Source organism: Vulpes lagopus, chromosome 21, assembly GCF_018345385.1.
Source record: "Vulpes lagopus strain Blue_001 chromosome 21, ASM1834538v1, whole genome shotgun sequence".
In the NCBI taxonomy this organism is placed as follows: Eukaryota; Metazoa; Chordata; class Mammalia; order Carnivora; family Canidae; genus Vulpes; species Vulpes lagopus.
In genome coordinates this window covers 22,007,373-22,032,736 of record NC_054844.1, presented here as the reverse complement: position 1 = coordinate 22,032,736, position 25,364 = coordinate 22,007,373, and the positions used below count along the sequence as shown (strand labels likewise).

The 25,364-nt window shown below is 34.1% G+C and overlaps 1 protein-coding gene across 22 annotated transcripts in view; it reads left to right on the top strand.

Moving 5' to 3' along the window:
• The window catches only part of SOX5 (SRY-box transcription factor 5), a 1,001,956-nt gene that overhangs the window by 798,821 nt on the left and 177,771 nt on the right, over positions 1 to 25,364 (top strand). For all 22 annotated transcript variants that reach the window (XM_041735837.1, XM_041735832.1, XM_041735833.1 and 19 more), the window contains one exon: positions 1,056 to 1,124. In XM_041735837.1, coding sequence (XP_041591771.1) covers positions 1,056 to 1,124 — 69 coding nt within the window. The remainder of the gene's footprint in view (positions 1 to 1,055; positions 1,125 to 25,364) is intronic.

Below are 25,364 nucleotides of genomic sequence, written 5' to 3'. Positions count from 1 at the left end.
TCAGGAGTCGGGATACAGGGAAGAGAATTGAGTCTAAAATAGAGCCATATACAGCTATGACGTTGAATAGCTAGACATTGAATGGCTAGACACAGTAGTTGAAGATAACTGAGAAGGAACAGATTGAGGGCAGAGCAAAACCAGGAAAATATGCTGTCATGGAAGCCAAGAAAGAAAGGTCAGGATCAAGGGAGAGAGCTTGAGTCTTAAATTTTGATGGAAGGACAAAAGGAGAAATCTAAAAAACACTTTAGAATTGAAAAGATGAGGAGTGCCTGGGTGGCTCAGTCAGTTAAGCCTCTGACTCTTGATTTCAGCTCAGGTCGTGATCTCAGGGTCCTGTGATCAAGCCCCACTTTGGACTCCGTCCTCAGCATGGATTCAGCTTGGGATCCTCTCCCTCTCTCTCTCCCTCTGCCCCCTACCCCACTCTTTCTCTCCCTCTCTTTCTCTAAAATAAATAAGTAAACATTAAAAAAGAATTTAAAAACAAGATTGGTGAATTTTATTATGAATCGTTTCAACGGAGAAGGGGAGCAGAAACCATGCTCGAGTGCATCGAGGAGTTGGCTGTGTAGGGGTTTGTAGGAGGCAGAAATGAGGACAATATTTAGGAAAAAAAACAGAAATACCAAAACCTCGCTAAGGAATATAGCCCTCTCACAATGTAGTACTCTGCTACCCTGAACGTCCAGGTGGCAACAACCACCTGTTGATGCAATACTTTCTTTTGTAGAAAAGAACTAAAAGTGCCAGAGGCAGTACTTTCTTAACATATTTCTGGGAAGGAAGAGGGATTTCTGACTGGATTGGATCACTTATTGGAGTTTCTTAGACTCCATTTGTTTTAGGTCAAAAGAAACTGCTCCAGAAGCTAAATATCTTGTTTGATCCTACTTAAAGATGAATTGCCAATACTGTAGGGGACCAGGAACATCCATTTTCATCATCTTAATCAGTGTCAAATCAAACTTGGAGCAATTTTGAGAACATTGGTAATTTCCCCCTGGGACTACAATATACTTTTAAATTTTTCATGTGCAATTTCTCCACAGATTGCAAGACAACAGCAGCAGCTTCTGCAGCAACAACACAAAATCAATTTGCTTCAGCAACAGATCCAGGTCAGAAATCATCATTTCATGCATACTTCCAATTAAATAATATCTATCTATCATCTATCTATCTATCTATCTATCTATCTATCTATCTATCATGTCTATCATCTATCTATCATCTATCCATCTTTGGTTTCTAATTTTTAGATGACCTAACTGGAATAACCTCCAAAATAAACATTCCTTTTGGCTTACTTGATTCAGGGCATGTTACCTCCTGTGCCATGAGAATCTTGCAAGGAGTCACAGACCCAACTGTCAGGAAGCTTTCGATCTGAGCAAGCTGACAGTCATTTTCATCCTATACTGAAAGGAAATTATTGCAGAGAAATATTAGAAAGGTTTCATTTTCTCTGTCCTTTAATGTTTAAAATGTGATTGTGAGTGTTCTTAAATGAGGGATATGCAGGAGAATCAAAGCTAAAAGGTCCAGCAAATTCTGTTAGAGAGCAGTGGCAGAGAGAATATATGACTGTATGCTCAAGAGCCATGTGTGATGAGGGTTGAGATTAGGGAAGGTAATGATCTGATGTTCAAGTAGAACTTCACCCTTCATGTTGTCTGGAGAAACCAAGAGTGAGGGCTTCATAACCTGCATATTTTGCTCACTTGGAAATGTGTGATGATGAAGAGCATCAGTGAAGATGGAAGAAAGCAGCAATACTGATAACAAAAGGAAAAAGTAAGGTGTCAGAGTTGTCCTGTCTTCACCACTTGCTGGTAGCATGAATTTTGACAAACTTTTTTCCCCTTCTGAAAAATTTCCTTTCCAAAACTACCTATTCCACAAAGTATAATGAGGACTTAATGAAATCACAGATGAAGTATCAAGGCATACCATAGGTGTTCAATACATACTTGCTATTACCAACAAGAAATGGAATCTAATTCATGTCACTATGAATCCACCCTATGTAATATCCGTTTCCTGGAAGCAGATGCCAGAGAAGAGAAATTCATCATTCTTTTGGAGTCCTATCTTGAGAATCCAACATATTTTGTTAAGAAGAAATTCATCATTCTTTTGACATTCTATCTTGAGAATCCAACATATTAAGTGTAAATATCATAAATGTCAAAAGCAAATATGTCTACATTATTTCGTTTGTGTATTTAATCATGTTTAGACTTCATTGCCAGCAAAGTTCATCCCACTTTACCTAACTGGGTCAGGTATACTTAATTTGTTCACTCTGGATTTTGTATCCCAATCAGGGCTTATTCATTCTTGGTCCACCTGAAATTTTAGTTAGCTAGTCACCGCTTCACGGAGACAGAGAAGCATCAGTGAGATGATCCAACCAGGATTCTTTGCTTTCCTTAACTGTAATTATAAGCAGCACATCCTAATGTGATGTTATCTATCTGTATATATCTTGAGTGTGGTTATTAAAGTGAGTGGTTTAAAACTGTTCATTGGGGAGCACCTGGGTGGCTGTCAGTGTGGGTTGGACTCTTGATCTTGGCTCAGATCTTGATCTCACTGTTGTAAGGTTGAGCCCTGCATTAGGATCCGTGTTGGGCATGGAGCCTACTTAAAAAAAAAAAAACAAAAACAAAAACAAAAAAGAAACAAGAAACTGTTGGATTTCATGGTCAGTCTAAGTGTGCTGACTTTGAATATAGTTTTAAATGATAGTACCAGGTTATCCACATTTACAATGTTTTTATTTGTTGAAAATCTAAGATAATAAAGCAGTTATGGTATTATATTTTCTAATCTGGGAAGTAGGGAATGTGTTAGGCAAAAATAAGTTCTGAGCAAGATGACAATCTAAAAGGAATTCATTTACACAACCTCTTGTATTTTCATTAACAGCATAGTTCTAAAGTATATTTTATAAATTATTGATTTGGGGCAATCTTACAAATACTTAATAGTTATGAAAGTCACAATTATTTAAATTAGTTTATTGAGAGACTGTTCATACAGTTATGGGAAGGACAACTATAGTGACATGTAGAAATAAAAGATTAGAAACATGGAACAGATCTTTTTTTGCTCATGTAAATCCTTGCCACATTTATTATTGAGAATGTTTTCTCTCCCTTTTCTTCTTCCTTACCCTTCCTCCTCTTCCTTGGCAGCATCTGACAAAGAAGAATAGTAAAATTCAAAACTGCTATGGGGGAAAGCAAATCAAATTCATAACAAATAGTATTATTACATTTATTTTTGTCAATGAATGCATAATCAATGCTTACATAAGAATTTACAATAGGATGAATTTACTTGCTATCTGCAAATACTTATGTAGTATATTTTGAATTTGATCTGCTTCCTTTATCTTCCTTCGGTATGGAGCCTAAGACCTAGAAATAAATATACCAACTTAAATTGTTCATCCTGATTGCATTTTCTTACATGTTTTATACCATTGTCTCTTTGGGCTTTAGAAAATAATTAATTCCAGTTTCTTTATTGCTAGAATAGTGGACTGAAATATTACTAGACCACAATTAAGGCTGTTTCAGTTATGAATACACAAGACATCAATGTGACCCAAACATTGGTAAAGGCATGCAATGCATTATATAGTTGCATCTACTATATGGATTAAATTGACAGAGTAAGAAAGCAGGAAAATTTTCATACTTGATGGCTATGTTACATCACAGGAGGATGACGTTCCCCAACATTTATCTCATTCTTTTTCCTGAGATTTCTTTAAAGGAGAGGTTTAGACATCTTTATTCCATTTGAAGTATATATCATTCAATTTTTTAAAAAATGTATGAACAAGTTTGTACATACATATGAATGCCCAAACATTCACATATTCTAATGACTCAAGTTATTTAAAAATTCTATTGGCCTATTATTTCTTTTTTCAATTCCAGATGAAAAAAGTGGTAGTAGGTTTTACTCTGTAGTTATGTATTCAAAGAGAAAATGATGTAAGAATTAGTAAATTCATCAATTTTATTCAATCAAGATCAATTCTTTATGAACTGATTTCTCTCTTTAGAAAGCAGCCTTAGCTCTTAAATTGCATGATGTTAATTGGATTGAGTACTCAATCTATCTACATTGCTTCCTTACAAAGACCTTATGTAGAGGTATAGACTTTTTTAGGTTGATTCATGTAACTCATCAGGATTAGAAGAAGAAACAAAAAGTTTCCTGCTACTGTTTGTAACATCATAAATCAGTTCATTTTCAAAAAAAAAAAATCATGTTATAATACCAAAAAATATTTCATCTTCCCACAAGAACTTGTATTTTTCTTTGAGACTCTCAATTTTAGGCACACTAAGATGTTTCAGTCTTTTTCTCCCATTCAGCAGTGTTTTCCTTTACTATTTCTGTTTATTGCCCTTAAAAAATAGAATACTTTTACATTCCTACTTACTGTACCGAGCTAACTCTTAATGTGCATTAATGTGTGAGATGAAATTTATAAATATTTCAGAGAAAAAATCTTTAGATTTTTTAAAGATAACCTTTTTTTAAATCTTCTGCTTATGGTACAGTGCCCACCTTTAAGCAATTTTATTTTCTGACTAATCTCTTTTTCACATTAAATCAACCTGTTTCTAATAGGGATAGTTAGGTGGTTTATGTTTCCAATAATGATCCTAAACCAACGGTTCATCTTGACCTCATTCACTATTACCAAAACCTTTTAAAGTAAATGAATGAGTGACCTCTACTCAGCTTCCATTATGGCAACAAACTGAATGTCCCTGGAGACTCAAGATCCCTTTTATCTTGAAGCTTTGTATGGGACAGGATTCTATAGCTTTGGGGTGAGTAGGGGAAGCATGTCCTAGTTTTAATTTTTTTTACCCTTTTTAATAATACTTAATAGAATTTTAGTTTCTTATTAGCATCTAATAGGGTCAGGCCAGTAACATACTCTAGTATGAAATCCACTTCAGATATTTTTAAGAGAATTTTTAAAGATGTTTTACTTCTTGTATTTGACGTGATTCCCATACTGAAAGTCCAGTGTTTGAATTTTCTTAAGAAATTTTACAAATCTGTTACCTTCTCCTTTCTAACTTTTCCAATTGTTTGTTGTTCATTGTGTTCTCTTGTGGGCAATTTAAAAAATGTCATTGTTTCCGATTCATAATGTATGTATTTGTAGGACTAGTAGTATCTTTGGGTCACTGATTCTGTCTGGAGCTAAGGGTAGAGCAAAGGACAAATCTCTGTTCTTTTGTAATCTTAACTGGCCAGTGTATATTCCATTAGTATATAAGGAAGAACTTGGCTTTTCAGGTGGTATGGGACTATATTTAACTGTATGAAATACAATTTTAATTGTATTAAATGATTAAAAATATAGAGAGCAAGTTCTCTGGAATTAGACATATCTGAATTCAATCTCTGCATGTTCACACCTCATCTGCTGTGTGATCTTGGGAAAATTACTTAGCCCCTCTGGTTTCATTATGCCCATCCATTAACTGGGAGTTATAATTGCTAAGTGACATTGGGTTAGTTTAAAGATTGAATGGGATCATACCTAACGTGTGGTGAACATACAATGCTTAAAATTTTTGCTTAAGGTAATAGGAAAGAAAAAAAATTGTTCCTTCTGTTATTTATGATGAACAACTTAATGAGGAGAATTTCTAGGAAAAGAAGAGTATAATCTACATGGCAGTAGCCACTGAAAATTGTAAATTCAGTGTTCCAACAATTCATATTATTTTAGAACTACAAGGGATTTTTAGAAAGCCTTTATTTAGACCTATCTCTCATTTTGACATTTGTAAAACTGAAACCAAGTAAGGTTAGAAGATTTTCCCAATGTCACAGAAGTTGTTACTTAGAACAATGGCTGGATTCCAAGTTTCCTAAATCTTGGCCCAATTCATTTTTATTTCACCGACGTTCTACCATTTAAGGCTTAATGGCCCGAAGTTTTAAAATGAGTTTTCTTTCCCTGGGAACTTATTCCTACAAAATAAAAATACAACTTGACTTATGTACAATTGAATGATTAAGTTGCAGTCATGGGCTCAACCAATTTGTGATAAAGGTTTTATTTTATTGGAGCCAAAGTTCTCTGAGCTCATTAAGAGTTTTGGTAATTCTTGATAAATTATTATGCAGAACAAAATCCATTGAAATATTGTATTGAAAACATAATAACATGAAAGGTGAAATAATAGTACCTGACTGACCTGCTGATTTATGATTTCTTTCTCTGAGTGTGGTAAGTTGGAAGCCTTTTACCCCCCTCAACAAGACTCCACACATATACATGAGGACAAAGAGATTGCAAAGTAACCTTGTCTCTTTAGGAGACTGGAAATGCCAAGAATAAACACCATGCAATTAAGGTAGCATTTCAACCTAAGAAGGAAATGCATTAACTCCTTGAGCTCTGACTAATGTTTTGCTGTAGGAAATAAAATATATCACAACTGAACAGGATATAGTTCTAGACTTTCAGATAGGTTACTGGAGGAAACAATATGGAGATACCAAGAAATAGCTTAAAGAGTCACTTTCTGCTCTTCCTTGTACTTTCTGGAAGTAGAAGTTCCTTTTGAGAAGATAGGTAGTCTCTCCTACAAGAGCAATGATGCTATCTGTAGCTCTCTGTCTTTTTATTTAGGGAGAGTGACTTTAAAACTCTTTAAGCATTTTTAATACATCTCTTGGCAGTTACCTAATGATGGAATTTCAGTAATTCATATTATTTCACTGTATAGTTAAGCCTGTCTCTGTAGATAAAGGTACAGATAGATTGATATGCATATATAGCTTAATTTTTACAGATACAATTCATATCACATGACTTGAGTGTACAAAGAATAATGAAAGCAACTATATCCAGAGCCCAATCCTCTATATGCTCCCCTGTATTCTATGTGCAATCCTTTATTCAGAAGGAGCCACTTTAAAATCTTTTAAGTTTTTGTTTTAATAACTTCTTAGTATTTACTTCTATATAAAAATAGAATTATAATGCTGTTTCTGAGTTAACATTAAACATCATTAACTTAGAAATGAAGAATTGCTGAGTTCTTGTATCTCTACCCTAACATCCTCTCCTATTCCCCTCCTTCACCTTATAATGAAGTCTTTCAAATTTTTCCCAAAGGTACTTCTAAGCATTAAACAGTTTACTTGCACCTCTTTTATTTTTCAATCAACTATAACTAGTCTCTTGACATTTGCCTTGTCAGGTGAGGATGGAATCTCTCTCTTATTCCCAAATGCCAATATCTGTTATTTGTACGTTTAAATATATATCTAATACATGTATTTGTGTATGTATGTATACACACATACCTGTTGTACTTTACCTAATGGTTAATCTTAAAAGTTGAAAATCAAGAAATGATTTTTACATTAAAATACAAATCTATGTATTTTTTTCTGGAATAGTCTTAAAGGAATATTCCTTACTCCCTTTTTGTTTAGCTTTGTGCTTTCCAATTACCTTTTCTTTTTTTTTTTTCCCCTCATGATATTCATGTGATTTGTCTTATAACTTCATAAGTTCTCAGGAATAAATCAAATCTCCAGAAGCCCACTTTTCTTGATACCTGCTTCCTGGCTGTCCGTCTTGCTTTCATTTAGATCAATTGGTCCAGCCAATATTTTGGGATATCCACTTATGATTCTCCAGAGTTGGAATTACTGTTTCCTATATTGTCCTCCTGGGTTTATATCCTTGTTTTGCTCTAGAACCGTATCAAGAAACTTCCTGAAAGAAAAGAAGGGGCATGAGGATACATAGCATATAAAGTATCCAGGATAAAAACATAAATGTAGGTATATGTAATAATATTCTGTTTAAGCTCTCTACTTGATGGTGTTTGGCTACAAATGAAATTCTGAGCTGGAAATAATTTTCCTTATATTTTAAATCTGGAATTCCAATGCTCATGCTAACTATCTTAAGTTTTCCCAGAGTCTTCTATTTGTGCTGAGGGAATGTGATGTAGCTGGGATAGAGGTAAACTGATGGATCCACTTTCAACTAATACGACTATTTTCAATCTAGGTCTCACTTCTGCTCTCCCTCATACTTGGAGTGTCAAGTCTCAAGACTTTCTGGTGGTTCTGAGGGCAATTTAAACCCCATCTGTCCTTAACACATTATACAATTATTTTTCATCTTCCAAAACTCTAGCCAAATTTCTTGCCTGTGTAAACCTCCTATTCTTTACTGCTTTATGTGACATGGGATTTTAAATTTGTCTGTTTTTATCATTTTAACAGTATCTCAGGAAAGAATGCAATAAATGCACATGGTCTATCACCTTGGTTTGGAAATCAGGATATCATTTTTTAAATTTTTCTTTCTTTCCTTTCTTTCTTTCTTTCTTTCTTTCTTTCTTTCTTTCTTTCTTTCTTTCTCTTTCTTTTTCTTTCTAATAATATTTATTTTTTGTTCTTAAATTTATTTTTAAATATTCAAGACACATAAACCAGTGTCTTGGAATGAAGGAGTCCTTGTAAAGACAATGAGTTATTGCAGAAAGGTAAAGCTCCAAAACCAAACGTCACAGTTTAAGATCTGTAAATGTATATTTTCCAGTTTCCTTGGTGTTTCCAAGGTACATATATCTGGAGGATATCACCATCCTTTTTCTGATAGATTTATCAAATAATAAGAGTTTATATTTGTGTAGAATTTTAAACTATGACCCTGATATTTTAAACTTTATAATTTTACTGAGACCTAGTTAAAGTACCCATATTTGATGATATGCTGAAGTAATTTTGACAAATTTTTGGAAGCGGTAAGCCAGATCTGGAATTCATTCATCCTGGCTTGGGCTTTTCACTAAAAACAATGCATTTCATGGGAGGAGATTTTTTTTTCTCATTTTTTAAAAGATTTTATTTATTTATTAATGAGAGACACAGAAAGAGGCAGAGACACAGGCAGGGGGAGAAGCAGGTCCCATGCTGGGAGCCCGATGTGAGACTCGATCTCAGGACTCCGGGACCATGGACCCGAGCCAAAGGCAGACGCTCAACCACTGAGCCACCCACGCGTCCCTTTTTCTCGTCTTTTATGTGGAATCTCAAATAATCTTCCTTATTAGTTTCCTTTTTCTATCTTATTTCTGTGCTGTTTCTGTGCTACGTCTTTCTCTGATCTTTGCAATATGATTTCTGAAGGGAAGCCTGGGCTCATTTGATCCAGTATGGTCATAATGGAATCACTGAGACTGACCCAGAAAGCAGACCTGCAACAGTCTTTCCCATGACTTTACAACCTTTCCCCAAACAACATTACCTGTGGAAAAAGTGGTACACTGTTCCTCACTGTGGCTCTGTACTCCATATCTTATCAGTTAACAAAACAGGGCCCATCAGGGCTTAGATAAAACCCTGGGAATGTAATTATCAAATAGTGGGAGGCAAAACAAAACAAAGCAAGTTAACAATAACAGATTTGGAAATGTAGGCCAGAAGTCAATATGTTGGCCTAAAATGAATCTATTTCACTTTACCTTAGTTACATACTCATTAATGTTGTAAAATAAATGCTGTAGCAGGGAATTGCTCACAACCTTTAGAAAAAAATTCTATCTCCTGTCTTTGAATAGAGTTGACAAATAGAAAGGAATTAGATGCCGATGAAATTAACAGAGTATTAACATAAAATTAATTATTCTATGAAGAGTAGTTACATCATGAGTCAAAACTTACATTCCAGGCATTCCTAGTACATGGCATATTTGCTTCAGTTCTGTAGCTAGAAGACCAATTTCTACTCAAAAGCTGATAATTTTTTGAATTTAATTTTATTTAAACTCAATTAATTAGCATACAATGTATCATTATATTCAGAGGTAGAGTTATTTATCAGTGTTATATAACACACAGTGCTCATTACATCACGTGTCCTCCTTAATGCCCATCACCTTGTTACTCCATCCTTCCTCCCCTGCAGTGACCCTCCATTTGTTTCCTGTAGTTAAGAGTCTCTTATGGTTTGTCTCCTGATTTTGTCTTATTTTATTTTTCCCTCTCTTCCCCTATGATCCTCTGTTTTGTTTCTTAAATTGCACATATAAGTGAAATGATATGATAATTGTCTTTCTCTGATTCACTTATTTTGAAAAGGTGGTAAATTTTTATGCAACTTATAGACAAAAAGAAACCAACTTTTTACTTTATTTGTATGCGTGTGTGTGTGTGTGCGCATGTGTTGGCTCTGTTTATCTTTAAAAAAGAAAGACTAACAGTCAAATAAAATGAGAAAGGAAGGCAAATAGAACATCGAGGATACCTATATGATACTAGTTTTCCCTTGAAGGAGAAACAAAAAGAAAAATTCGAATTGCTTCTTCTGCAATGAATATTCTAGAAGTGGTAAATTCACATGGTAGTATTTGATAAAGTTGATTACTCCCATTTCCTTGAAACAGTCTTCAGTTGGCCTCCAAAGACCACAGTCTGCTGCTTTAGAAAAAAACAAAACAAGAAACTTTTTATTCTCCATCCTCTCTCTTTTGGTAGTTTCTGCATGCTTCAAAGTCTAACTTGCTGTAATTCTCCATCATCTGATTAATTTCTAAGTGATCTCATCTAATTTTTCCATATACTATTTTATTTATTTTTTTCATACACTGTTTTAAAGATAATACCTCAAAACTTATTTTCCCGTCCTTTACCTCTCTCCTAGACCTCAAAGTCAAATATCCAAATACCTTCTCAGCCTATTTAAGTGCACAAGTAATAAGCACCCAAATTTCACATTTTGAAAGCAGAACCTTTAACTATGTTTCCAAAACTCATTATTTCCCAGTTTATCCAACTATGAGAATGAAACCATATGCCTAGTTCCTGTCACCAAAACCTAGGAACTATTCTTAAATCCTTTCATTCTTACATATCTCACAACTTATCCATCAACATTGCTTTTTGTCCTCAATCCATCAATTGACCGACTTCTCCTTCCATTACTCACCATCATTTCTCACCTAAGCTCCTACAGTAGCCTCCTAACCAAGTTGGTCATCCAACTTCCTCTGTTGACCCCTTAAGTAGACATTTTACATAGCTGCTAGTGTGATCTTTTAAATTTAATTGTGCTGTAATCATGTCATTTAAAATAAATTCACTCTCCTTATGTTAGTCTATTGGGCTGTACATGAATGCCAGCCTCTCAAACTGTCTCCCTCATTCCTTCTACCCCAGAAACCTGTCCTTCCTGGTTTCAGGGAATATGCTAAGAATGTTCTAGCATCGGTACATTTTTATTTGTCTTTCTTAGGTCCTGGAATGCTTTCTTTAGTTCATTACATAATTTAGACCTTCATTTCATTCAGGTCTTTCTTAAAATACCATCCTCCTCAGGAGGAGAGGTGAGGCATCTCAGACAACCCAATCCAAAATAGTCTTCGCATCCCCTAGTCATCTCTGATCACTTGTCCTGTTTATTTCTCTTCACAGCCCTTATCACCACCTTATATATACTTTGGGGGTGATACCTCATACTGTACCTTATATTGCCACCACACTACATACCTGGCAGTATATTCTTTGAGGTCAAAGATTTGATCTGTCTTGATATTATATGTACCTTGCAAAGTATATATGTACTTGACAAGTACATATAATAGCTCCTGGCTTATAATAATAACTTTAAGTTGTATATTGAAGAGATGAATGAATAAAGTGTAGACACATTACCCACGCTGTAGTATATGTAATAATAAGCAAGATGATAATTTTCTCAAGAGACTGAAATGGATGTTTAGGGAGCCATCAAAAATAGATAACCAACATTTCCTACTGCTGTATATGGTTTGTAAAATCATTTTGTACTTTGTATTATACTAGTGAGAAGGAGCAGCCTATTGCTCGTTAAGTACTTGGCACTTTGCAGAGGTCATTTCATATAATTATCACAAGAATTCAGATAGGTTATGACATTATCTCCATTTTATAGACAGTGGAATTGAGGAATGGGTGTGTGGGGGCGATGTACATGTGTGTGTTTGTGGGAGGGTGTGTATGAGAGAGGAGAGAGAGAGAATCTGAGATCTTAACAGTTGAGTACTAAGTAAACTTAAAAGGTGCCTTCTTTGTCTCTCTCCTTATTAGAGTAGCAATGGGCAATTTAATTCAGATAATCTTAAGAAAATAAGGGCAATTGATCTTATCAAACTGAGTTAAACCTATTAAACTGGCAAATGTGGCAAGATTTTTTTTAAAGTACTTCAGTTTTGCTTTCTATAATAAACCAGTTGAGAGAGTGCTCTTTTATAAATGGAGAAATCAATAAATATCTTTAAAATGAATTTCTGATGTTGACAATCCTGTCGTACCTAAATAGAAAATTATAAGAGGTGAACTAATGAACTTTCATAGCATGCACATATGTTTACTAAAAGAGGTAAAATAATGAGCTAATTTTGATATCATACACATACATATTTAGTTAGATATTTATATTAATATAGGTGTATACACTTGTGTGTATGTATGTATGTGTGCATGTATGTACACACTCATCTGCACATACTCAAATTTCTATACATCTTTTTGAATCATTGTTTCCCTTTATCTTCCCTGTTTATTGCCAAAATACATATTTAAATTTATTTTCTTCTAACATAACCACCATCTAATTCTGAATACATGTTTTTCCTCCCTCTCTACCTCTGTGTTCCTTTCCACTACTTTGCCAATAACTGTATCTATACCTGCTGCTTGACCATCTGACATAGCCACTAGTCATTTCTTTTACCCTTCTAATTTTATTTTCTTTCTCCCACAGTTCCTCCTCTGGCTAAGTCTTCTCCTCCTTATCTGTCTAGGCAACTGGATTTCATGTTTTCGTTGAATAGAAAGTTGTCCACTAATAAGCCAAAGGAGTCTGAAAGATCATTTTGCTTTAATTTTAAAAGTAAATTATTAGGATTTTGTGGGGTGATGCAAGTGGGAGAGAGCAAAAGAAAACATAAACAGGCTCCAGCAGAGGTTTCACAGAGTGTTAGTATAATATATTATTGCAATCTTTTCATGATAGAGGGTATGTTGTCACGAGCACCCGTGTCATGCAGCCAGGAGAAGAGGAGGGATGGTGCTGCTGTGAGGTAAATCAAGAGATAACAATAAAATTTTTCTGTTGCCTGGTGGAGGTGTTTAGGATGTGTTTTCTTTATATCTTCATCCGCCCCTAATTGAGGATGCTTTAAAATTGAATGACTAGCAGTCAAAACGTGTTTGCTTCAAGCTGAGAAGAAAAATGCTGGTGTCTCCGCTTCCAAACTGATTGCGCTTTGTACACAACTGACAGCCCCAGTCACTTTGAGTGACTGATAAGTGGGAAGCGCTGCCACTTATCAAGGAATGCAGGCTGAAAAGAAAAGACTAGGGCCGTTTCGATGCTTTGGCATGTTCAAAATAACATCTTACATCAGTCAGACTCAGAAGCACTAAAAGACATTGAAAATGAAGTAATGTATAGAGAAATGTGGTATGTGTGTATGAAGAGAGACAAAAATTACTCAGCAAGCAAATAGCTGCAAAAGCAGGGTGGGGGGAGAGAAAGCATTGTTAGGGGTCAATCTTGCGAAGGGAACCAATGGATAAATAATTTACACACATTTTGATAAAATTTACCCTTAGTCTGAAACATCCAAATTTAAGAATACGTAACTGAAGAGCTCCACCATTATTCATATAAGCAGCTGCCTTTGACCAAACGGATGCCTTAAAGCACCTCAGCAATGAAAATGTTATCCACTTCTATAGACAGTAATTTTTACCCTGAGAAAGAATCCCAATTTTCATCCCCCCTTCTTTTCTTGTGTAAATATTTAAAATGTAAAACAATATGTTTAAAATATTCTGTTATATCTGACTTAAAGAGCATGATTATATAATAAAATAAGATAGGGGTATATTTCTTCTTTGAAATTTTGAGACTATGTTAATGAAAGAATATACAGATTCACTGGGCTGTAATTTCCACAAAGAGGAACTTCTGAAAATGACAGATTTTTTTTGTATTCAGTTATTAGGTATATATATTCAGTGCGTGTATATTCTGCTCTAAATTTTCTAGGACATTCATATTTTAAATATTTTGTTGGTCTATTCACACTAGTTACTTGTTCTTCTGTACTCTCTGGATCTTAATAAGAGAGATGCAATATACACCAATGATTTTTACCCCTCCTGTGAATGCCATGTTATCTATTTAAATAACTTGTTTCAGTTTTAAAACTTAAAAATTCACTTGTGGGTTGTTTTTGTTTTGTTTTGTTTTGTTTTGTTTTGTTTTGTTTTGTTTTGTCAGGGCATATCCCAGTTTTAGATACAGTCACAATAACCATAGTTGTGGTTAATTCAAGCTTCTTCGGCCTGAGCCTGTATCTTGGGAGGCTAAACGTAATGCAGTCTATTAATTATTTAAGGAACAAACTGCATGGTGGAGGGGTCTACTTTTGAAACCTGCAAATTATTTCACTCTTCTCAATTGCTATAAGACTGAAGACTACTAATGTTTGCATCGTTGTAAAAACTTTTGGGTATGCTCAAAGATAATCATTCGAGTGAGCAGGAAAAAGAATGTGTTAGGACACTATGGCCGTCAGACCAGTTTTGAACTGCTGAAGTCCTTAATGAGATAAGGAGCTTGCTAAACCCACTTTAATTCAGCTGACATGCTTTTTCATTGCAATACTTTCTTGATGAAGGAAGCAGTTTGGTGGATTACATACTAGTACAAGCTCCTGACCTCATCACAGACCAACACTTTGAGTAGTATTGAATTAGAACTCTGTGATCAATAGAATAATGAATATGAAAATAGACTTTAGAGCTAACTTAATCCAACTTTTCCTTCTTTTGTAGAAGGAGAAGATATGGTCCAGAAATAATAAGAGCTATGCCAAATTCCCATAAGTAATTAGATATAGACCCTAGCCTTTTAGGCCTGGTTAATAATATCAAATAAATCAAGATCATAAGCACTCCTGAAAACAAAATGAGCAGTAATTCTGCAGGGCCCATCAAATTGAGTTTGTTACTTTATCTGGAATTTGAAACAGATATTAAATCTTTTGCTAAAGAAATTTGGAACAATATATGAATGTTTCCATAGAAATTGTAAATGACACATCACTTAGGAGAGAACAATTAAGAAATGTTAATGACATTTTGATTCATTAAAATTATCAGTATATCATTTTGGAAGGTATATATATATATATATAACTTTTAAACATATATTTCATTGGTTTATGATGGTTCCTGTTTTTAATGACTATTTTTACAGTGAGCTAGTATTTCTGCTTTATCCATTTTAGGTAAAAATTTATAATGTTATATTATTAAACTCTAAATAAAGAAAAGAAACAATGATGTTCTAGTGTGAAAATAATGTCCGATCTGCTTCTCCAAGAGAAGTATTCTTTTGATAAATAGTAGCTGAGAACCTTTCAAAGTAAAACCAAAATATTTTAAGGAACCTCTTGATTTCTAGATGTTTTTAAAAACCTAAAATAGGAAATGAAGATTTTGGCAAAGGAAAATATTTTCCCATCATGTAATTGATTTTTTTCTTCCACTATAAAATGATGCTCATTCCCCAGCCTTCCTGTTTAGGACATGTGATATACTCCTATTTTATCATTTATTGAAATCTTTGTCTTACAGTGTCCTATTGTTTTAAAACACTCTTTTCATGTTTCATTCTGTAACAAATGCTTCATTCATGTAAGAGTACAGGAAAGCAAGATATTTCTGGAAAATCTTTATCCTTTGAGACATTGAGTGAAGTCTCTTTTGTGATTAAAAAAGGCTACTGCTCTTAAATGCATTACAGGCACAATCTTGAGGTCTACAAATACTTCCATCAACACATCATTACTTTAAACTGCCTTCTCTTTAACCTGTCTTCTGCTACCTCATAGCTTTGTGTTTTTGTGCTCTTATCCAGTTGCTTTCTCCCCAATTATTCCCATGCTCGTGACACAACTTCATTCCTTAGACAACAGATCACTTCAGCAGAATTGAAGAGAAAGAATACAATACAGACATAAATATCCGTCAGATATTTTTGTAAATACCTGCTTTAAAAAGGCTTAGTATTCTGGTAACATGAAAATGCTAATAATCTTTTTAATCGAAGGAGAGTCTCACCTCTTACAGTATCTTGTGAATCTCATTTCTCACAGTAGTATCATTATTATATTTTTTTTATCTCTTACATGGCCATTACAGGATACAATGTTAATACATGTGAATAAAATCCCACTTTGAGTAATGGAGCAATTAGGTTTTAATTCATCTGGTAAATAGATGCTCGTCCAGGTAGTGACACAATTCAAGCATCTGATGATTTTCTTGTGTACAGTCATAATTGTAAAATAACATTATATGGGTCTACCATAGGAAAAAGATAGTAATGATAAAGCCAATCAATGGACATTCTTTGGTTATTTTTAAATTAATGAAAATCAGGATTACAGTATTTATGAAGAGTGCTGAAGTTTCAAATCCTTATATGCTATCACTTTGCCCATTTTGCCAAGATTATTAATGGCTTCTGAAGCTAAGATATGATACTATCCTCATTGTTCCTTCTTTATCTGATTAAATCCTCAAAATTCTGTTTTCTAAGGTAGAATAGAGTTACTCTTCTCTAAGCCTCTTAGTACCTATGCAGAGCCACATGGAGTTAGCACTCCCTTTTAGCTCATCTCCTTCATTTTAATATAACAGCCATTTTTTGCCCTCTTTCTTTCTCTTTCATAAGTATTTGATTTTCCTCATTTTGAAACTTGATCAAGGAAAATAGAAAAGAAATATTTTTTAAGACTCTCAAACTAAGGGATGCCTGAATGGCTCAATGGTTGAGCGTCTGCCTTCCGCTCCAGGATGTGATCGTGAAGTCCCAGAACTGAGTCCCACATCGGGCTCCCTGCATGGAGCCTGCTTCTCTCTCTGCCTGTGTCTCTGCCTCTCTCTCTCTGTGAGTCTCGTGAATAAATAAATAAAATTTTAAAAACAAAAGACTCACACTAAGTTTAATATTTTATGGCACAATACCTGGAAAAATGGAGACAGATTAGGAGAATTCAAAATTGTTTGAGTTTTCACAGGAAAAGTTGAAAAGATTAAATGTGGTTTGTGAAAACATTATATTTTGCAACCATCCCAGTTCAATTTAGATTAACCTTCTGTGATATCATTCTGCCAAGTCCCTGAAATTATGGACCCTAAGATGTTGAACCTATTTGTCCAATCTCTTTTTCTAGATGTAAAGATTAGGATAGGAAGTTTGGGCCTTATCTTTCAGCATTTTACAGCCTTGGAATGAAACCGAAATGCCTACGCAAAAGAATAATTCCTTTTTTTTTTTTTTGTATATTCACTGAGAATATTCTAGAAAGCTCAAAGAATGTCTATATCCCAAATAATTACCCTGGTTCTATTTTTTTCCTCACTTACTCTGATTAGTGATTTCAGTAGCATTAAGAAGTGATAATGCACTAAAGTTTCCTATGTTTTTTATTTGGAATTTCTACTCCATAAACACACATTTATGGCTTGAATCCATAAAGATTTTAAAATAAGACTATCTTGAACGTGCCATGTGTCATTTTAAAATATTTTAAAGATGCTAATGACATGTTTAAGATATTTAGTTTTTTTCTTAATAACAGCCATTTTGACAATAGGCTAAGCCTTATAACTTACCTGTTGAAATCATAAAGGAAAAAACTTATCAAGGAAAAATGTGCATAGTTAGATAGATGCCTTCCCCAGTGCCATTGACTGTTCAGGTAACTATAATATAGTTATGAGACTTTTTTTTTTCTTTATGGTACTGCTTTAACTTAAAGGAGAAACAGAAAATAACCTCAGGATGTGCTGCACTTATTTTATTACTACTTGTCCCTTCTCTCCACCTTGACCACTATTAAGTTTTATTCCGTTCTGGCTGTGTTAAGCTGTACTAAATGTCAGTGGGATGTCTGCCCACATCATCTGTTATAATGATCTGTTCCTACTCATAGGGAACTCATTCACTGAGGCTCTCTTTTTACAATCCTACATACCCACCTGCTTGCATAGGAAATATAATTCTCCCCTTATGCAGTCCCGAGCCGGTCTTAATAAACATGATGGTGAGAAATGCTACAGGCCTTTTTCTTTGCACAATTTAATAGCTTGCTAAAAGTGAAAGAGCAGTAATTAAGAATACAAATGCTCATCATTGGTGGGGAGTTACCGAGGCAAAAGAAGAAAAATCAAGGTTGAGGGCAGATTAAAAATTATTGTAATATAGATTATATTTTCTAAATATTTTCAATACATAAGTAGTAATTCATAACAATGTATATAACTAACAGAACTGGAATTTTTGGCCTATTAAAGTTCAGTTATAGTGTTTATATGTCTTTATGCAAAGTATAAGGGACTGGAAAGTACTACCATTTGGTACAGATCAAATATCCCAGATATTCTGCTCAAGTATAATGGAGACATACTTAACACTTTTGAAACAATGGCGACACATTACTAAGATTTTCAAAATCCTGTAGAAAAAAAGCCAGTGATAGAGCTTCATTTATTATAAAAGTAAACTGGGGCAGCCCCCGTGGCGCAGCACCACCTGCAGCCCAGGGCGTGATCCTGGGGACCCTGGATCGAATCCCATGTCAGGCTCTCTGCATGGAGCCTGCTTCTCCCTCTGCCTGTGTCTCTGCCTCTCTCTCTCTCTCTCTCTGAATAAATAAAATCTTAAAAAAAAAAAAAAGTAAACTGAAGCGGTAATTGTAGCTATTACAAATCTTGAAAGGGCCAAAGAAAGAGATGAAAAACATGAGCAAAAAAGCGACAGAAAATCCAAAAGACCTGGGAGAGGTAAGCAGCATAGATGTGCAAAGGCATTTCTTTGACAGAATCTTAAGTAAGAGTGCCTTGAGAGGGCACAGAGGAACTGGACTGGAGAAGGAATGATGTTTGTTTTTAACTTGCAAGACTATATGAGCTGTACATAGATCATAGGATTTAGAAATCAAGGAGTTTATTGTTTTCAACTTGTATGACTTTGGACAAGTCTTTTAATGTCATTGATTCTCAACTTCTTCCTTGGTAGGTTCAAAATGTTAGTATCTCACATGATTGTGGAGATAAAAGCATCAAATAATATAATGTGAGTGTGTCTCAAAATTTGTAGAGCACTAGAGCAAATGTATGCTGTCGTTGGTAATCAGTTTTCCCCTCCTCCATTTCATACCATTACTCTGATCTTGAAATATGAGTAATCAGCCTCCCAGAAAGGTTTTTGTTTGTTTCTTGGTTGTTCCCCTACCCCCACTAGGCGGGGAGTAGAGCAGGAGTGAAAAAACAAAAGAATTATGTATGTACTTTACAAAGGATACAATTAGTTTTAATTTGTAGTGTATGTATTAGCACACTTTAGTATGATGTTTAAAGGAGTTCGCTTAATTGATCACTACCCCATCTCCCAATGTTATTCCTTGTACCACATTTTTTCAATATTGTACATGTGAAATAATAAACATACCTGCCTGTTGTCCACAACCGTGAACGGGAGACTTGTCTGACAAAATCATTAACTATTCAAAGGTTATTTTTTCTTTTCCTTTATTAATAATAGCAAATGCTAGCTTTTAGTATCTTTGTTTATCACCGATTTAACATGTCCTTAGTCAAATGGAATTCAGGTACTTTCTAAATTTTTAATTAATTTGTACATAAATACACTACATCATATAATTTACCAGAATTTCAGTTTCCTGGTGGGTCCCAGGATCTTCTGTGTATTGCATACCTTAAAGCTCCTCCTTATCTTTGCATTTAAAATATTGGTAAACTTGAAAATTCTAGAATCACCTGAATGAAGGATTTAAATCAATTTTTAGTTACAAAAACATTATAAGGTCTCTGGAGACTAGGAAATACTTAACTAAAGTCCAATTTTCATAAGATGTTTGCTAATGATAATCATGTTTGGATGAGAGTGAGATTAAAGTTCTTTGTTAACTAAATTGTTAACTGTTTTTGAGGCCAAGTATTTCATTGGAGAAATGACTATTCTTTCCTTTAAACATTACTTGTCAGGCTCTATGCTAAGTTGCTGCTTGCTTTACCACTGATATTTCTGTATGGAATTCATTCTTCAGAAGGTACCATATGGGAGCGGTTGATTGCTTCATCACGATTGGCATCTTGCCTCCAGCTGTGTCCAATAACCTGGCATAGCTGTATTTAGTGGATAACTATTAATGTTGTTATTGGTCATAAAAATCGTTAAGGTACTTAGGGCAATAATGGGATCTCTGCAGAGTAGAAGTAAAAATATAATTTCTGTCTGACCTTTGAAACATTATGGACCTATCATATAATATTAAATTAATATAAGTTACATTAGTCCCCCACCCTTATCCACAGGCAGTTCATTCTAAGACCCCCAGTGGATACCTGAAAGTGCAGATAGTACCAAATCTTTCATATACTTTTTTTCTATATATACATGCCAACGATGAAGTTTGATTCATGAATTAGGCACAGTAAGAGATTAACAATAATAACTAATAATAAAATAAAACATAACATTATAATGTAATAAAAGTTATGTGAATGCTGTATCTCTAAGTATCTTACTGTACTCACCCTTCCTGTGATGATGTGAGATGATAAAATGACAGACTTATTTAGAAAATGACATACAACTGTAGACATTGTTAAAAATTACTTTTAAGTAAAAAATTAAAAAGAAATTAAAAATTACTTTTAAATATTTCTAACGTCACTGGTAACTTCTGGTATAAAAATTAGCCTGTTACTCTTGCCTTTCCATTATACTTTAGAGAATTGTTTAGAAAATGAATTCATATGGTATTTTCATACCATGGAATATTGTGTAGGTACTAAAAAGAGTAAGGCTGAGCAAATGTATCAACCACAAAACATGACCAATATATACTGTTAAGTGACCAATGCTAGTCAAAGAACAAGAATACAGAGAGAAAGTGCATTTCTGTCCTAATACTATCAGAGGAACATAAAATGTAAAAACTAACTACATAATGCCACAGCATTCATGATTCTGGTAATACAAATACAGCCAACATCCCAGAAATCTTCTAGGGCTGAATTAATTATGTTAGACTTTCCGGATCATCCAGGACTGCAAGAAATCCTAACACTTCAGTACCATATATTGGGGAAGTAAAATTTTCGTGCCTTTGTTTAGAACTGTTATTGTGTTAGTGCCATAGGCCCACCATAACAGATTCCCACAAACTTGGTGGTTTATAACAATAGAAATTTGTTCTCTCACAGTTCTGGAGGCTAGAGTCCAATATCAAGGTGTTGGCATGATTGGTTCCTTCTGCAAGCTCTTAAAGAGAATCCAATCATGTCTCCTCTCTAGCTTCTGTAGAATGCCCAGCATGGTCTGGGTCCCTTGGTTTATAGGTGTATCACTCCAGTTTTTGCCTCCATCTTCTCATCATCTTCTCCCTTATATCTCTATGTGTCTCAGTTTTCCCTCTCCAGTCTCTTATAAACATGCCATTGTTTGGGTTTAGGGCTCAAACTAAATTCTGGAGTAAGCCATCTCTAGGTCTTTATTACATGTACAAAGACCCTAATCCTAAATAAGTCCATATTCATAGGTACCAAGACTTAGAACTTGGACATATCTTTTTGGAGAACATAACTCAACTTATTAAAGCTGTTACGATTATTAATTCATTGCATTACAACTATTTTGATTATTAGATATCTTATTTATTTGAGAAAGTATTGAGGAGAGAGAAGAATGAGTAAGTACATGGCATGCAGTACTCTTGTGTGTACTGTCGATACACACAACTGTATAATCACTTCAGACATATTTATGTTTCAACCTTTGGTCAGACTGCATTGTTATTTTTCAGTGCAACTGTAATTTGTAAAGACACAGTATTATCATTGAGTGTTATAGTTGATAGCATTCTGAGTTTAGCTTCAGGGAGCTTCATTTAAATCTTGGTTCTGTCACTTTGTGGTCACATAGACTTAGCTTATTTAATATTTTCAAGTTCTAATTTATTCATCTGTAAATTCTGGGTAATACTAGCATGTGTAAAGTTCATACTTAATGATGGTTATTGTAATCATATGTTTCCTCCACGTACACTCTGGCTGCTTGGTTTGTCCTGAGGTTATAATCAATAGATGTGTCTTATAGCTTGGCTGATAAGCATGTGGACATAGCCTAAGGGTCATTTGTACCTAATCCATATTTGTTCAGTTGATAAAATCTGCACAAATTGCCTTCATTATTAACAGATTTTAAAATACCAGTTTTACATATTTTTCCACTGTTCTTATTATCATACATTAGACTTCTGACCATTTGGAAAAAGATTTATGTATCACTTTGGTGCCGTGTCTAACATGATGCCAAAATATTTGATGAATTTGGTCAGATTTTTAAACAGGCGATCTTGATCAACTAAGTTTTTATTGAGTCATCAGTGGTGGCTGTTGTACTGGCATTATTCTGATGTGGTTATTATCATATGAGAAGTGTGCTGAAGATACTGAAGACTCTTCAGGCAGGTAGAACATAGTTTAAGTGGCTGCTTTGCTAGTCACTCATGGTATGACCTGAATGATTTAGGCACTCACCTCATTTCTAATATAAAGATATCCTTGTTTCAGGTTTGTTATGATTATCAGAAGTAAAGTATCAAGTTAGTGCCCAGCTAACAGAAGGTGCTTAAGAAATTATAGTTAAAATATTAATAGCATCTATCTGACAAGAGAATGAAGATTAAGAAACAATTTCCAGAGAAATGATTTGTTTTATTTCATTTTGAAGTAAGAGCTAGGATTTATTTTATTGTGTTAGGAAGATTACTTTATCAATATAGTATTTTAAAGGCTTCCAGTACTGTTTTTTTCAATTGCAATTATTTTAGATTCCTGTTAGCATTTTCTGTTTAGTTTTGTTGACATATAGCTAACATTCCATCGTATATTTTATAAGCTATATCGAGCTGATCAGCATATATTTTCATCAAATGCATTTATACATTGAAATATATCCTAATACATCATGAATATGACTTTAATCAGAAATTTATTAGTAAAATAAGGCAATCTTGCCTCAAATATCTATAACAGATATGTACCAATGTTAATTTGTTAGAAATACATATAAAATGCATAACCGTTTTCATTGTATATAGACACACAGCCCCCCTCACACACACATACTCATTGTTTCTTATATTTTAAAGTTTGACAATATACCAAAACCAAAACTTGAGCTATGCTTGATAAACATTAATGGATGATACTAAGTTTAAATTTATGCAGGCATTTTAACTGTATTGTGTGATATGTATTCTCTTCATTTATTTTCTGTTTGAGAGATATGTCTTTATCAAGTAACAGAATTTTCTTAAAGTGACACATTTCTAAAGTAAGCATGACAGAAAGACAAAGACTCTGAAAATAATGTAAATAACTATTTTTGTTATGAGAATAGCATATATGTAATAAGAGAAGATAGAACTATGCAGCTTTCTAATTTCTAATTTTAAGGACCCCCAGAACTGGTGGGTCTGTATTGAAAATAATATTTTTGATATCATAGAATGCACTGAAAATATGCCAGGCAAAATTCCGTCCCACCTGTAACAAACTGTGTGATCCAATAAAGGGCTCTTTTTTTTTTTCCAACATGTGTCAGTGTATGAGTGAGTGTGTGTGTGTGTGTGTGTGTGCATGCACACACCTCTGTGTAACTTCTTATCTTGTAATAAAGCCAGATATTTTTGAGTAAGTAACTTTGTCCATCAAAATACTATAGAAATAACATTTTTTCAGAAAAAGAAATAGGTCTTCCTATTACCAAAATTATGAGAGAAAAAGCTTAAAGCCTCCCAGTCTTTCTTAGCTTTAAATTATTGAAATATTGGACTAAGCAAAAGTTCATTTTAAAATGTATTACTATTAACAATGATACAAGCAATATTGTGGTATAGGGATGCTTAGATGACTCAGTGGTTGAGCATCTGCTTTCAGCTCATGACATGATCCCAGATCCCAGGATTGAGTTCCAAATTGTGCTCCCCTTGGGAGCCTGCTTCTCCCTCAGCCTATGTTTCTGCCTTTCTCTCTCTGTCTCTCATGAATAAATAAAATCTTTAAAAAATATTGTGCTAAAAAAAAATATTGTGCTATAATAAAATTTTCAAAACTCATCCAATTCCCCATGTCAATTTTCTATCCAAAATATTACTACATGACTATATTGATACTAGAGGGACTCAGTATTTCCTATACTGATGTAATCATCTGCTTTTATATAGGTTACAAACACAGAAAGATCAGACACTATCCACAACTTCTAAACCAGAGAAGTATCATTACATTAGGAATCTTGTTTAAATTAGTGATTTAAGAGTAATATCCTTATTCCCTAACCCCTATACTGTTTATTGTTATTCCTACTGGAGTAGAATTAAAGTTACTTTCCTAAGATTGTGTCTTTACTATGTTAGATTACGTCTTTACTTGTTAGAACATCTGAACCATGAAGTTACTGCCATTTAAATATGTTTTTTACATTATTTTTTTTTTGTAAAACCCCAAGGGCCTGGGTGCACTAGAGAATACTTCTGTAATAGACTTTCTAAAGGTGACTATTTTGTTTATTCTTATCCTCATACTCTGTGGGAAAAAGTTCTGGATTTAGCAAATAAATGACTCAATTTTAGTCAATTTAACAGACTTCCAGCTTTGTGAAATGATTTCCATGATGAAGGTGTATGTTGAAATGGAATGTGATGTATGTGACAGACATATCATGTACGAGCAATCTGTCACTGAAATAACAATCAGGGGTTACATAAAGAAATTTTAGTTTTATAAATTTGTGGTCTATAAACAGCTAATGATCATATCTCCAGTCTCCTAATCACTTAATTTCAAAAATTGGAATTTATTTTTGATATCTTCCTCTTCATACTTCCCTTTGTATAATAGTGTAGTGTATAGATTTGCCTTCATGATACTCCTTATGTGTTTTCTTGTTTTCCCTTTCCTGTCCCAAATTTAAGTTCTTTTTCTGCTTATCCCTGCAATGGCAACTAACTGTTCTAATTCTAGCAGCCTTACTCTCCAGCTGGCTTTGTGCACTGTTGTCAGATCAGTCTTAAAGAACTCTCCTAGTGGCCATGGCTTGCTCAAAAACCTTTGACAGCTCCCAGCTACTTACAAGATTAAATGATTCCTGTCATTCAAGACCCTCTGCCATTTTGCTC